Below are 13950 nucleotides of genomic sequence, written 5' to 3' on the forward strand. Positions count from 1 at the left end.
GGAAGGAAGCTGACTGACCACTGAGATACTAGAAAATACATAAGTTTAAGAAATAATTAAGCCATTTTCCCGTTGAACCCATCAGCCAAACCCCACCAGACCTGGAGGTGAGACCTATGGTGGGGACCCCTTTCCCCTTCCCATTGCAGCCTGGTAAATGGTCTCATGAGTTGATGAGATCACCTTTCTGCCTTGTTCCTCCCACAATTAATTCTGCAGGAGGCAGACATCAATGCTCCTGTGATTCAATTATTTATCTGGTTTAATCTAGCCAGAAAACCCTGAGAAGCAGCTGCCCAGTGGCTGCCCATGTGGGTCCCTGACATGAGGCACGGGGAGCTGGATGGGGGGACCACACCAGTGGCCACCTCAAAAAGCACAAATCCCCAAGACCTCCTCATCCTGCAAATCTGTAGAAATCAGAGTCCTAAGAAGGGTCAAAACCTCTCTTCGGCCATGCCAAAGCCAAAACACAATGAGGAGGAATTTACACATACACAGGCAGGCACCAATGTCTGTATTAATTCCTAGAAAGGATATAGCCTGTCCCTTCTTTATTGCAAAGTCAGCTCTGTCACATCAACCACTTGTAGTTTTTACTGACTAATCTTACCGTAAGATGTTGCCAAAAGCCAGTGCAGCATTCCTGAACATCCATGGAAAGAGCCCTTCCCACCCAGAGAGGTCCCCAAGGTGAGGGAGCTCTGGGTCCCCAGAGACACTGAGTGACTTTGGGTCACTGTTCACTCCTCCCACACTTCAGTTCTGCAAAAACTCATCTGGCTCCACTCTTGGAATGCTGGGCACTGGGTTGATGTAATCCCTAAATATTCACTACACAGGAATCCACCATTTGTAACCAGTGAGGAGGAATATGAAGCACAAGAGCATTCTGGGAGGGAAACAACTGAAGAGTCTGAAGCGTGTTCAATTCACACTCTGGGACCCTCCTGCAGCCAGGACCACCCCCAGTGTTTAGGCCAAACACCCCTTTAAAAGATAAAAGCAGTTTTACCATAGAGAAGCTCCTATCAAACCATGGACACCTTTCAAAATCCTGGTGTCAGAGGACTGATCCCAACTGCACACAATTCTTCTCCAGGGCTGGACAAATTTATCACCCACTTCTTCCTTTTCTCTCAGTAAGACAACACTGAAAAATAACCCCCAGCACTCCAAAGGCCCATTTTTCCCCAAAGACATCAGGAACTCTGCACTTACCTGAGGAAAACCCCCATTTTTTGGAAAGAAGTCACTGGGGTCCACAGTTGCATAGTTTGTATCTGGGTAATGTGATGTGCTGATGGAATCCATACAAAAATCCTGAGGGGAGTTAAAATATTGCCTGTAAAGAAACAGGAGAAACAGTTACTCCCTGTCAGTCCTCAGCACTTCTCAGGTCACTTCAGCCTCTGGCAGCAGTGAAGCTGAAACTTCAGGATGTCACATATAGGAGAGGGATATGATTGGATATTATCCAGAAGAGAGATGGCAAAATAATATCTCTATCACTTCTATCCCACTTCTCAAACTCAGCAGTGTGAGAACACTGAATTAAGAATATAATTCTTGGCAATTTGTCCAAAGCAGGAAGGATTTAATAGATAACAATGGTCTGCAGTACTCAGTATTTCAGCCCTGATGGCAAAGCAGAACAAAGCCCTGGGACATCCCAGTGTGATGAGTGTAGTGGACCAGTCACACCACGTAAGGACATGAGGTGCAGGGAAGCATCACACCTGAATGCCAGTTTGGGCCACAAAACCCCCAAAACAGCCTCACAAACCAGCTCTGATGGGGAAACACCCCTGTTAACCCACCCGGACAGGGGGTTCACCACTCACAGACCCCAAAGGCAGGTCAGAATGGAAGGGCTGGTGACTGGGAAACACAGACAGAACTGTTACCCAGAGAGAGGAACTAGGGATGTGACTGGTGTGACTTCAAAGGCAAGATCTCTGTTCAGCTAACAAGGGAACAAAGCAAAGATCCTGCCTGCTCCTCCTGGGCAGGGCCATGCCAGCTTCCTCCTGCTCCCTGAGCCCAGCATCTGCTTCCTCCGGGCACTCAGAGGCAAAATCTGCACAAGGGCAGCCAATTTCCTTCCTTCTGCCCAGGAGCAGCCGCTGGGCTCTGCTCCACGCCACCTCCTGGTTTGCACAAGCCCTTTCTCTCTCCTGCAGGAGCAAGGAATGTGCTTCGTAATCCTTCCCGTAAGGGGCCGTGCTCCTGTTTGGGCAATTGCCACCGACACCTTCAGTGCTGGAGCCGCGGGACATCTCCCTGGCTGGACTGGCTTCTTCTTGGACAGCTGGAGATTCTCCCTGATACCCAAAGAACCCACGGCTGAAAACCTGAATAGGGCGCTGAGGGAGGGAGAAACAGAGTTTGAACAGAACTCCTGCCCAGGAGCTGGGAATGCCAAGCTGCCAAAGGATTACTAAGCAATTAAGGTGCTGTCTGTGGCCAGCAGCTCGTTAACATGCCCGGTGAACATTTACATGTGGATTTATGAGCAAACACAGTTATCTCTTCTGATAAATACATTTTTCCTGCTCATTTCCCATCACTTAAAGATAATAGCCTGAAAAACGAACAGCTCCTTCCTCCTTTCCTTTTTTCCTTTTTTTCTGTGCTGCCATGGCTTTACCTGCTGAGAGACCCTGTGTGAACACACCTGCACATCCCAGCTCCCACAGTCCAGCCCTGACAGTTTCTCATAATCCATCCAAGGCAATTAAAATCTGGGCATAAATTCTGGGAATGAATGTATTTCCACACAGGAAAAGGCTGGTTTAAAAGGCTTTCAAGTTGAGGCCGCTGTGGTCTCGCTGTCTCTCACACGAGGACACAGCTTGGCCAGCGTCAAAGAACTAACCAAGGAATAGGAAAACTATTTTTACTGGAAAAGTGAACACCCCCTCCTGTTTCCCTGGCACTTTGTGGCCTGGACAAGGGTCAGTCAAGGTAACGAGAAGGAGACCAAGAGAGGTCCAACCTCCCTGGCCTGCTGTGGAATGACCAGCTCTGGCTGGTATTTTGTTACTCTTAATCTTGGTCTTCCAATCTGTCCATGTGAGATGCACTAGGTTCCTGCAGCTTGCAGGGAGAGCCCACAGCAGCTCCAGGCACCACTCTGAGATCCTCCTTGGAAACCCCCCAAATCCTTTCAGTGCCTTTGGAGCTGGGCTTTACCTTCCCTTGAGTCAGAATTCAAAGCTATTCTCCCTCATTTGCTGAGCTGGCACGGAGCCATTGACAAGTTCGCTTGAATTAAACTGGGACAAAAATGCTTTAAGTGGAAGAATGAGGTCAGTGACCTGCCAGAGCCAAGGTGTGAACACAGCCCGCAGCAAACTGCCCTGTCCCCACCTGCTCAGCCTCTCCAGGGCTCAGCTCCTGGAAAACTGCTCCTGGGGTCAGCAGCTTCCCTCAGAGGCTGAGGGGGTTCACTGGACAACCAAAAACCATTCCAGAAAGGGCATTTATGCTGGTTTAATCACACCAGCTGCCCGAAAAGGAATGCTCCGTTGCAATCCCGCTGCATTCCAGCTGCTCATCTGCGACCCAATGCATCCAAAGCCCTTGTGGGCCCACAGTGCCACTTCTCTGAGACCTCCCATGTGTGTTTTGGCCAGGCTCCATCCTCTATCCTCCACGCAGAGACACAAACTTCACATCTCAAGGCAGTGGAAGATCAGGGAGAGCTGAGAGGCCACGGGCTGCCTCAGCACCAGCCTGGCACTTTCCTTCCTCATCAGACACCAATCCATGTTTTTCAGAGCCTGCTTTCCTATTTCAGCAAGCAATGCTCCATGCAGAGGTGAAAAAGGGCATAAAAACAGCAAGAAAAGTGGTTGTGTGTTTTGGAAACTGGGGACAAAGCTCTGCTGCAGCTGTGTGCCTTCATCCAACAGCACAACTGGGCTGCCCCACATCACCCCCAGCCAGGAATGTGCTGAACTCCAGCAGCAAGGGAAAATGCAGGGATAATTTCCTCAGAAAAGAGCTGATCTGCTGCTCTTCAGAGCCCTGAATCTCCCTGGTTCTTTCAGGGAGGTTTAATACACTGTTGACATTTGTCAGGTTAAGAAAATCTGAACCCAAGAGGCCACATTTGGGGGTCTCCTAAAGAAATTCTCTAGCATGAAAGTGAACTCCTGAAAAGAAACAGGAAAAACCTGCTTCAGGATAAAGGTGTTGCTATGAGAATAAGCCCTGTCCAAACACAGCCACTTGCAAATGAGATTTCTCTGCAAGGATTCTGAAGAAAAACGTGCACCACCTCTAATGCCAGCTGCATTTTTCCGTGTTACAGCATGGGGTAAAATTACAGCTGCCTTGAAAATCCCACTTTTCAATGTTTCCATTCCTTCCAGGATTCCTACCTGTAACCCCCTCACTCTAAATCCACCTAAAACAGAGTCAGTGCCATTTGCAAATAGAAAAAGCAGAGAGGTTTTGGGTTTTTTTACGTGAAATGCAGATATGGAAAATCTCATCGGAAAGGTGATTTTTACAGCTCCTGGAGTATGAAGAATAGGAAGCTAAAGGTGCAGCCTTGGCTAAATCATTCCCTAGCAAATCATTACTACAATGAGCCTCATTTCCAGAAGTAACTCAAGCAAAGGCAGCAAGTCCAGGTTTGTGTCAGATACAGGCATGTCCTTGCAGGATCAGGCTGTTCCCGGCAGCGCTGATACGAGCGGCACCGAACAGGAAGAGAGTGAGGGGCAAAACCAGAACAAATGGTCAAGAGAGAGAGAAGAAAAAAAAGACCCCAACACAATAGATAAACACAATCTAATCTTGTGGTTCAATGCAGCAAAACAGAAATTCTGTTATAGCTCTCCAGAGGATTCACAACGTGTAATTTACAGGAATCCTGCTCAAAAAGCACAGCCCCTTCCAATCAGCCAGGCTGGCCGAGAGCAAAGGGCTTGAATGGATCTGAGAAGTCTCCTGTTCTCCTGTGGGGAGGAGCTGGCACAGCCCAGCTCCCTCAGCACCTGTGGGGCAGCTTCTGGTACCCTCTCATGGGGAAGTGCCCTGCCCATCCAGCCCATGCTGCAGAGCAGCTCCTGCTGTGGCCAGAGGGGACCGGGGCCACCAGGGCAGCAGAACCAACAGGGACACAAGTCCCCACATCCCCCTGACACAGGGGCTGATCCTCACTGTGCCCACCTGCCAGGAACTCACACCCTCACAGGAAAGAATCCCTCCATCAAGATGCCAAAATCCCATTAGGAAGGAGGCTACATTAAATCCCCATTTTAATTCCAGGCACCTGAAACACAGTTGTTAGCTCAGGATGTCAAATCCTGCTTCTTTCAATTCTCCTTCCTCCCACCTCTGACCTAGATAAAGAACACATCCTGTGTATCTGTGCCACTCCCTGGATCCACAGAGACCAAAGAAGCCATGGATCTGCCTCCAAACCCCCTGCCCCACCAGAATCCCCACCCAAGTCACCCAGTGATGGCACAAGCCACTTCATGTTGTGCAAACATTTGTCATATCCCACCTTGTGATGAAGGTCCATTGTAAAGAGGGAAAATGGAAAACAATATTTTTCAGTATGGACATGACATGGCTGTTAGTGTCAGTCATTTGCAGTGACATGGCAAAGGATTTTAACTTCTCCCAAAACCTGACACCTGGTACAGGTAACAACTTCCTTCACATCTGTGCAAAGCTAGAGACTGCCCTGTGTTTGCTCAGTCAGATCTGTTAAAAATTCCATTAGTGTTACAAATCCAGGGTAAATCAAGGCTGCTCCTCCCTTACTGCAGCACAAAGGTTTACCAGAAAACAAAGGTTTTTTCCTATTTTTAAAAACAAAAAGCTGTTTGCTGCTGTTTCCAAGCTGCAGCAGTGTCTGAAATGCCACAAGATCAGTGAGTGATGCAATTATTTCCCCATCAGATCACGAAATAAAGTAAACATGGAAAACAGTAAAGAAACAGTTGAATCATGGGGTGTGCAAGAGCAGAGGGGATTAGACAAAGGAGAACAGCACTCACTGGTTTTCACTTGGGAAAGATGAGGTTGGGAAAGAGACTGGGTAGCAGCTCCACGGGTCGGCGGCCAGCATGGAATTCTGCAAGCAGAAAGCACAACAGTTAGAGCAGCAGAGGCCTGGAACTGTTACCTGGGGCTGCAGATCTGAGGACAGGCCCATGGCTTCCCTCCCTCAGTGCTTCCCAGAGGCAGAGGTGGCTCCTCATCTCTCGAGCAGGAACTCCAGTCTCAGCTTTGGAACCTGCCTCCCGACCACTGTCTCCAGATGGTCACAAGGGTCAGTCCCCTTCCCCAGCCCTTTCACAGGACACTCTGAAGGGACAAGAGGAAATGGCATCAAGCAGTGCCAAGTGATGTTCAGGCTGGACATCAGGAGGAATTTCTTTGTGGAATGGGTGGTCAGGCACTGGCAGGGGCTGCCCAGGGAGGTGGTAGAGTCCCATTCCCTGGAGGTGTCCAGGGAAGGACTGGATGTGGCACTCAATGCTGTGGTGTGGTGACAAGGTGAGGATCAGCACAGACTGAACCTGATGACCTTGAAGGTCTTTTCCACAGTGATTCCATGATTCTATGATTCAGTCTCTGTGGGATGTCAGCACCAACCCAATAACTTAAAATTGGCTGGCAGAGGTCACATCCAAAAATGTCCTTCTGTGCCTTTTGTCTTCCCACTTCCCTGAACAGTCTCCAATTAACGGGAAGCTCTTAGCTCAGCTCATACCAATAAAATCAGGGAGAGAACACAGTATCTCCTTACTCAGCTCCACAGCAGCCTTTAATCTTTTTTTTTTTTGTGTGCCCAAAGCAATGAAACCTTGTACTTGAAGCAACAGGAACTTGGGCCTTGCTTGAACCTCTGTGTCCATGCATGTGACACATTCCAGAGTTTGAAACAGAAAGAGAAAACTCCAGGAACACGTCTGCTATTTTGGGACAGGGTTTGCTTTTTGCCCTGTTGGACAAATGCATCAGGGACCTGGTCTGGTTTTAGCAGCTATATCAGGACAAATAAAACTTATTTATCTCTGCTGCTCTGGAAACAAGGACAGCTGGACCCAGGCATAGATTCACACGTGTGGTAAAGATGTGCTGGGGTAGGAAAAAAGGTCTGCAATCCTGGCCAGATTCTCTCCATCTCTTCAGTCCTTCCTTAAGGAGCTGCTACCCAGCAGCTTTCAGAGAGGCTTTGTTTTAATCACAGCTCTGCTTTTCCCTCCTCACTTCAACCTCAACCCCACCTACCAATCCTGCACAGCCACCTGGGAAATCTGGAAATCGCTGCTGTAAACACAGACCAGGACTCCCAGGATCTCCCAGGCCAGACTGCTCTGCCCAGACCCCTCCTGGGCACAGCCTCCCCCTCCCCAGGACCTGCAGGGTCTCACCTCCATGTCCGGCACGGCGAGCTGGGAGTGGAGGCCGGGGATGCTGTGGAGGGCATCGCCCGGCTGCTGGTGCTGGGGGAAGCTGTTCCCCCCATCCATGGTGGGGTGAGCTGAGGGCATCAGCCCGTGTCCTGCCTCATGGAGTCCTCAGGAGGGTGGGACAGGCTGTGGAGTGAGTGGTGGGAGCGTCTTTATCTGTGCTCTTCACCCTGCACCATGTCCTGGGCTGGGAAAGAAAGGCACGTTTAGGTTTTGTGAAAGGGGAGGTGGGGACAAAAAAAAAAAAAAAAAACAAACCACACTTGTAAGCTTAAACATAGCTGAGAGATGAGCAAACAGCCACCAGCCTGTGAAATGCTGCTGCCTCTTCAGAAAAGAGAGGGTTTTATGGGAAACAGAGCTCTCCATTACCACCACACCTGGAATTCACCCAGGCTGGAACTGGAACACACCTCTCCTGCCTTTCCCACTGCAGAAGCCCCACTGGTCCCTAAGATCTGGCTGCACACAGCTGGACTCAGCCTGAGGAATTTGCTTATCTAATGTAGAAGAAGACTCTGCACTCATGTGTAAACTCATGGTAATCAACTCCCCCAAATTATCTGTTTTCCTGAAAATATGCTCTGGAGGTGGGATACTGCTGAGCCAGCAGTGAACCCTCATCTCCCACCCCCAGTGGCACACTGGGGTCTCCCCAGCTCCAAGGCAGATGTTTCTGTGCACCAAGACCATTCTCACACCACTCAAATCCAACCATATCTTGTTACTAATTTGAAATTAATAGTATTAATGCCACAAATTCCTGAATTTATCAGCTTCTGGCACTTTCCCTTTTGCCAGCAAAAGAGGATCCAAGGCAGGAGCATTGTCCTGGCAGGATTAACCCCACAGTAACACCCTGCCCCCAGTGCAGCTTCTCAGTCAAAACCTCCAAACTGATTAATTTTCTTCAAAATTCTCCATAATCCCACAGGAAACCAATTTCCAACTGGATTTAATGGATTAAAATAAAAAGAGATTGTGAAAGCAACCTACACAACCAGAGGAGCAGAGAAAAGCATCAGCGATGTCTTTACTTCCACCAAATCTTTCTTTGTTCCTTCCTGCCTTCCCTGACCCTGCCCAGAAGCCGAGTAAATCAAAGTGGCCAAAACCTTTGGATGGAGCAATCCAGCCACACACAACACCTACAGAGCACAGACCAAAGCTGTAATTTAAAAAAGCCACCTCTGATCATTCGGGAGACACTATTTGCTACAAGGAATATTTTTGAAAAGCCATTTCTGACTCCGAGACTTTTTAAAAATAAAAGTGACCTTGCGGTGGACAAAATGACTGCAGCATTTGCAATGGAAAGTGAAATTAAAGTGACTCTTTCTGCCTTCTCATGGTGCCACAGCTGTGCCAGCAGTGTCCTCTGGGCAGGGCTCTGTGGGGGCTGCAGAGCCCACAGGGACCAGCCAGGACCCCCCAGCCAGGACCACTGACACCAATCCCGTGGTGGAGTCACAGGCAAAGCCCTCATGTGCCAAGGACCTTCTGTATGAAAAGCAGAATTCAATATTCACATCTCACCTATGGAATGCTGTGTAGCATTCCTAAAGGGATTGTTTGGGTTTGGGGTTTTTTTCTGTAGGGAGAAGGTCTTCCTTTTCTATTTTGCAAAGATTCCCTTCAACTTCTACTCAACTGTACCCAATCAGGGCTGAGATTTACTGATCTCAGGGTCAGTGTCACCAAGTGCTCTGGTATCTATAAAACTCTGTGACTCTTCCTCACATCAGACTTCAAGGGTGTTGCTGCTTTTCTGTTTTTTCTTTCCCCTACTTGCAACAGCTTTTGAGAGGAAATCAGTAGCAGTGCTTCCCGTAAGAGCCACAGCAAATATACAGCTTTACTTACATATCCAAAGGAACTTAGGAAGGGTAAAATCAATATCAGAATCCCTCCATGCCTGCTCTGCATTAGCTTGTGTCTCACAGCACCAGATCTCACTGGTGGACCCTGCAGAGCAGAGGCTGCCTTTAAAGCAGCATTAATTCCCCAGGAAAACTGCACAATAGATCACCCCACTGGCAAAACGAAAGAAAACTGCTTAGCAAGAAAGCTGGAACACTCTGGGCCTTGGTTTGTGGGGGCTGTAGTGGAAGTGCAAAATACATCCAAGCATTAAGACAGGGGGAAAAAGAGGCACCAAGAGACCACTCTACAGCTGGCACCATTCCAGCCATGCCTCAATCCTGGAGGATGCTGAGGGAACTCCTCACCCCAGGAGAACGGCACCAGCACTTGCTGGACACCCTAAAATCCAACCTGCACCTGCCAAATCTTTGTGCTGCAAAACAAGCTCCTGGTGGTGAACGTAGAGGCTGGCCCAGCTCTCACTCTGAGCTCACGCTCCAGTGCCAGGGGCTGCTGTCCAGCTTACACTCCCAAATTCCAAAGAAAAACTAAATTAAAAACTCACTAAATCCAGAGTCAGAGACTTGCGTGAGCCTGGGGACAGCAGGACAACAGCCGGCACGAGAACAGAGAAGTGGGAACAGCCCCCAGTTTGTGCCTATCCCACCATCCTCCAGGCAGCCACATCACAGAAAACCATAAAAATCAGCAAGTTCCAAAGTGCTTCCACTTCTACATCCCATCCTGCTGCTGTGACAGCAAACACTGACAACACACAGGCCCAAACATACGCGAGGGAACTGCTACAGCAAATTTTTTAAGTGTCCTTCCACCACTTCTCTTACCAGGCACACTCTGACCGAGCAGCAGCTTCCGCTGTTACGGCAAATCCTCAGAGACGAGGCTCCTGGTCCCAGCACTCGTGTTGGGAGAGGGCTGGGAGAGGAAAGCCCAGCCCACAGCAGCAGCAGCAGCAGCACAAAGAGACTGTTTCCAGTTTCAGTCACTCCAGTCAAGTTTTCTTGCAGTGGTGCTATGGAAGGGCAGTGATCCCCCAGGTCCAGAGGGAGGACACGACGCTAAAAATCCCACCGGACATTTTCCTTCCTGGCCCAGCAGCCCAGGTTTGAAAGTGAAAGCAGCTCCCTGCACAGGATGACGAAGTCCCTGAGTGATTCCATCCTATCACTGAGCTCCAGAATGGTTTCAATATTCCAGTTTGCTTAAAGGTTTGCTCTCATCACAGGAACTAAGGGGCAGCTCCAGCCTGGAATTCCTCCAGAATTCATCATGTCTAGAGGTTACAGAGCACAACTTTCAGCTTTTAACAGTTTGAGCTTTTTAGGCATTTCTCAGACCGGCGCTCCAGCAGGAAAATTCCAATTGAGAGCACACAAAGAACTGCTGTGCTGTAACCAGGATGGACAGAGCCAGGAGTGAGGGCTCGGATCACTGCTAACTGAGATCAGGAGAGGTGAAAACAACCTAGTAAATGCAGCCAGCACTTCCTCCTGTTGTGTTCTAGCCTTTGTTGGTGTATTTTCAATTGCCTCCATTAAAGGAAGACAGCCAGGAACCCACAGACATGCCCGGAGCAGCCAGAGCTAAACCTGCCGATCATGAATTACCACGCGCTGGGAGCAACAAAAACACCTTGGGAATGTGATCCTGTTCTTCCTCCTGCTCAAGGATCAGTTCCCCTCACCCTGCCCACCCCCACAGAGCTGAGGTGGAGCCCCAAAGTGTCCCCACCCTGCTCCACCAGTGGTGAGCCCCCAGCACAGGCACCCACTGCAGCAGCGGCTGGAGGGAATTCTGCGGGATACAGTCAGGATGTAACGGCCCCAGAGAAATGGGAACTCAACACTAGGGAACTCTGAACAGCCAGTTTTACATCTCAAACACCCGGGCACCTTCAAGTTCCTCTTTCATGCTTCTCCTTGATGTAGTTTTGGGAAGTTTAGACCAAACAAGCAGATGGGAATAGGACTCGGTCCCATCACCAGAGCGGAAAACGCGTATTACGGGTGATGAAACTGAATCACTTCAGGGCATCCTAAATCAGCACTTTGAGCCACCCTGATCTCCTGAATGCTTTGAGCATGGAAAAGGCTCCTGGGACACAAGCATTGCAGCCCTGGAGCTGGGCATGGCACTGCCAGGCTCCAGGGCAAATCCTGGCATCACCTGGACACCGCAAGTCAGTGCAGAGCTGCAGCATGGAACAATCCATGTCACCAATTAACTGTGGGAATTAGTCTGTAAGGAAAGGGAAGAAAAATCTGGATCTTTCCAGAGATTCCTGCAAGAGCTGTGGCAATGCAGGCAAAAGAACAAACTTGCCCTCCAAGGACAGCAGAGTTTCCACAGGGAAAAGGAAGGGCTTGATCCTTCAAGCAGTACTTGCTGCTGATCCCTGTCTGACATTTAGACCATACAGGGAAAACCAATGAAATACAGCTTTTTGGAGGAAAAAGTCCCCTTTAGGAGAAAATATTAACTGCCCTCCACAGGTAGATCCCACCTGTCCCTGCTTTCCCACCTGGGAGAACACACAGGACTATTTCTGGACAGGGCAAAAACGCCTCCTGAGACACTACCCACACTCTGCCAAGGAACTCAACATGTTCCTGTGCAAATCCACCCAGCATCACCCTCACACATCCAGCACCAACATTCCCAAACCCCAAATGCTTCCCTGCAAGGCAGAGATAGGGCTGAGGCAGTGGCTCAGACACTGGGTGCATGGAATATTCCCAAAAACAGGGGTTTGGACACTCCTCAGCACGCGGAAGAGCCTGAGCAGGGCACTGGGAGCACTGGGGCTGCTCCCCTTCCACAAAGAACTTGGCTAAGCAAGGTCAGAAGCCAAGAAAATGCAGGTCCCAAATTCTTTATACTTTTCCCCCAGTTCCTCTCCCAAGAGATACTTGGGAGAAACCCTCTGGACCTGGGCAGGTCCCAACGTTCTGTTTCACACGCAGGCACTCACGGTGGAAAAACCACTTCAGGACATCAAAGCCAACTTCTCTACAGATCAGGGCAGCCTTAAGGCAGACTCAACGTGCACCTGCTCCATGAGAGGCGTGTGTTCACCTTGATCACACCCACACTCGTGCAGACCTCGATCGTGTAACCAAAAATGACTTTGGAGTTTTAAGTTTTAAAAATAAAAATGTCTCAGGGGAGTACAGACCTCCCAGTTAGGGGCTGGAAGGCTTTCCTGAAGGATCCAGACTATCGTGGTGACAAGTCACAGTGTGGTTTGATCCTGTGCAGAGACATCCCAGCAATGTTTGAACGAGACAGGTACAGGCTTATTTTATGAAAATCAGGGTGTAAACATCCAACAAACAGACCCCCATCAAGTAAAGAACTTTTGGCAGAGATAACAGAGCTCACTCGGGCTTCCAAAGGCTCCAGCTGGCAGCTTATGGAGCTCTGCAAAACCTGGCAGTGCTGCACGGGACACACAGCACTCCCAACTCACCAGCAACAGTATTAGCACATCACTTTCCACTTAAACACTCCCACCACCAGCTGCTCTTGGTTCAGCCATTCCTGCATGGTTCAGGACAAGCTCAATGCTCCAATGACACGAGGATGATGTGCAGCAGGAACAGCCCCAAAGAGGCACAGCCGACCACAGCCAACACCCTCCTGCCCTCCAGACTCACCCCAGGGCTGGTGCAGGGATCAGAAAACCCTCTGGGGGTTTGGATCCCAGTTTTGGGATGCCAGTGCTGAAACTGCAGGACTTGCCCTGCCCAGCCCCATCTCATTTTCACTGTAAATTGAGCCTGCTAAGGGGGAGCCACAGTCTTACATTGGAATTTACAGTTACTCTGAGAAGTTTTAGACCCGGCACTAGTATTTGATAAGGTGGTGCCAGCCCATTTAAGGGTCTGACAGCACCGGTTCCATATTGCTCTGAATGGGGCCAGTATGGGCTGCACCACAGCAGGAGCTCAGTGCATGATGGATTCATTGCTCTGCACTGACAGAGAGGAAATCTGGATCAGATATTAGAAAATCCCTGTAAGGATGGTGAGGCTTTGGCACAGGGTGCCCAGAGAAGCTGTGGCTGCCCCTGGATCCCTGGAAGTGTCCAAGGCCAGTCTGTACGGGGCTTGGAGAAACCTGGAATAGTGGAAGGTGTCCCTGCCCATGGCAAGGGATGAAACTGAATGAGCTTTGAGATCCTTCCAACCCAAACCCTTCCGTGGTTCTGTGATCGCTGTTCAGATTTCACAGCGCTCGGTGGAGAAGCAGCTGCAGAGGGAGTCAGAAACAGGAGTGTTCTCTGGCTGTGGCCACCCCGGGCTGTGCCGGGGCAATTCCCTGTCGGGACCCGGCTCGGACAGGGCTGCAGGGCTCTGGCTCTGCCGGGATCGCGGTCACAGCAGTGTCTCCGGCTGTCTCCGGTGCAGACACGCGGTGCCGGTGCCGGTGCGGGCCCAGCCCCGAGCGGAGCCCGCCGGGCCCCCGGGCCCGCTCCCCACGCGGGGCGGACACGCGTGGGGCACACGGGCGGGTAAAGCGCGGGGGAAGCGGGGCCGGCTCTGCCGTCTGCACAGGCTGCTCCCGGCCCGGCCCGAGCCGCCCAGCCCCCGGGCTCCCCACGGCACCGACCGGCCGTTCC

General features: G+C 50.3%; 1 protein-coding gene across 1 annotated transcript in view; it reads right to left on the reverse strand.

Moving 5' to 3' along the window:
- SBNO2 (strawberry notch homolog 2) overlaps nucleotides 1-10271 on the reverse strand; it is a 43087-nt gene extending 32816 nt beyond the window's left edge. Inside the window, exons 1-4 of the mRNA XM_083880002.1 lie at nucleotides 10154-10271; nucleotides 7407-7632; nucleotides 6024-6100; nucleotides 1222-1345 (exon numbers count right to left, since the gene is read on the reverse strand). Coding sequence (XP_083736128.1) covers nucleotides 1222-1345; nucleotides 6024-6100; nucleotides 7407-7526 — 321 coding nt within the window. The 5' untranslated portion in view covers nucleotides 7527-7632; nucleotides 10154-10271. The remainder of the gene's footprint in view (nucleotides 1-1221; nucleotides 1346-6023; nucleotides 6101-7406; nucleotides 7633-10153) is intronic.
- Nucleotides 10272-13950: the final 3679 nt, after the last annotated feature.

This window comes from Zosterops lateralis (assembly GCF_965231275.1).
Source record: "Zosterops lateralis genome assembly, chromosome: 29".
NCBI lineage: Eukaryota > Metazoa > Chordata > Aves > Passeriformes > Zosteropidae > Zosterops > Zosterops lateralis.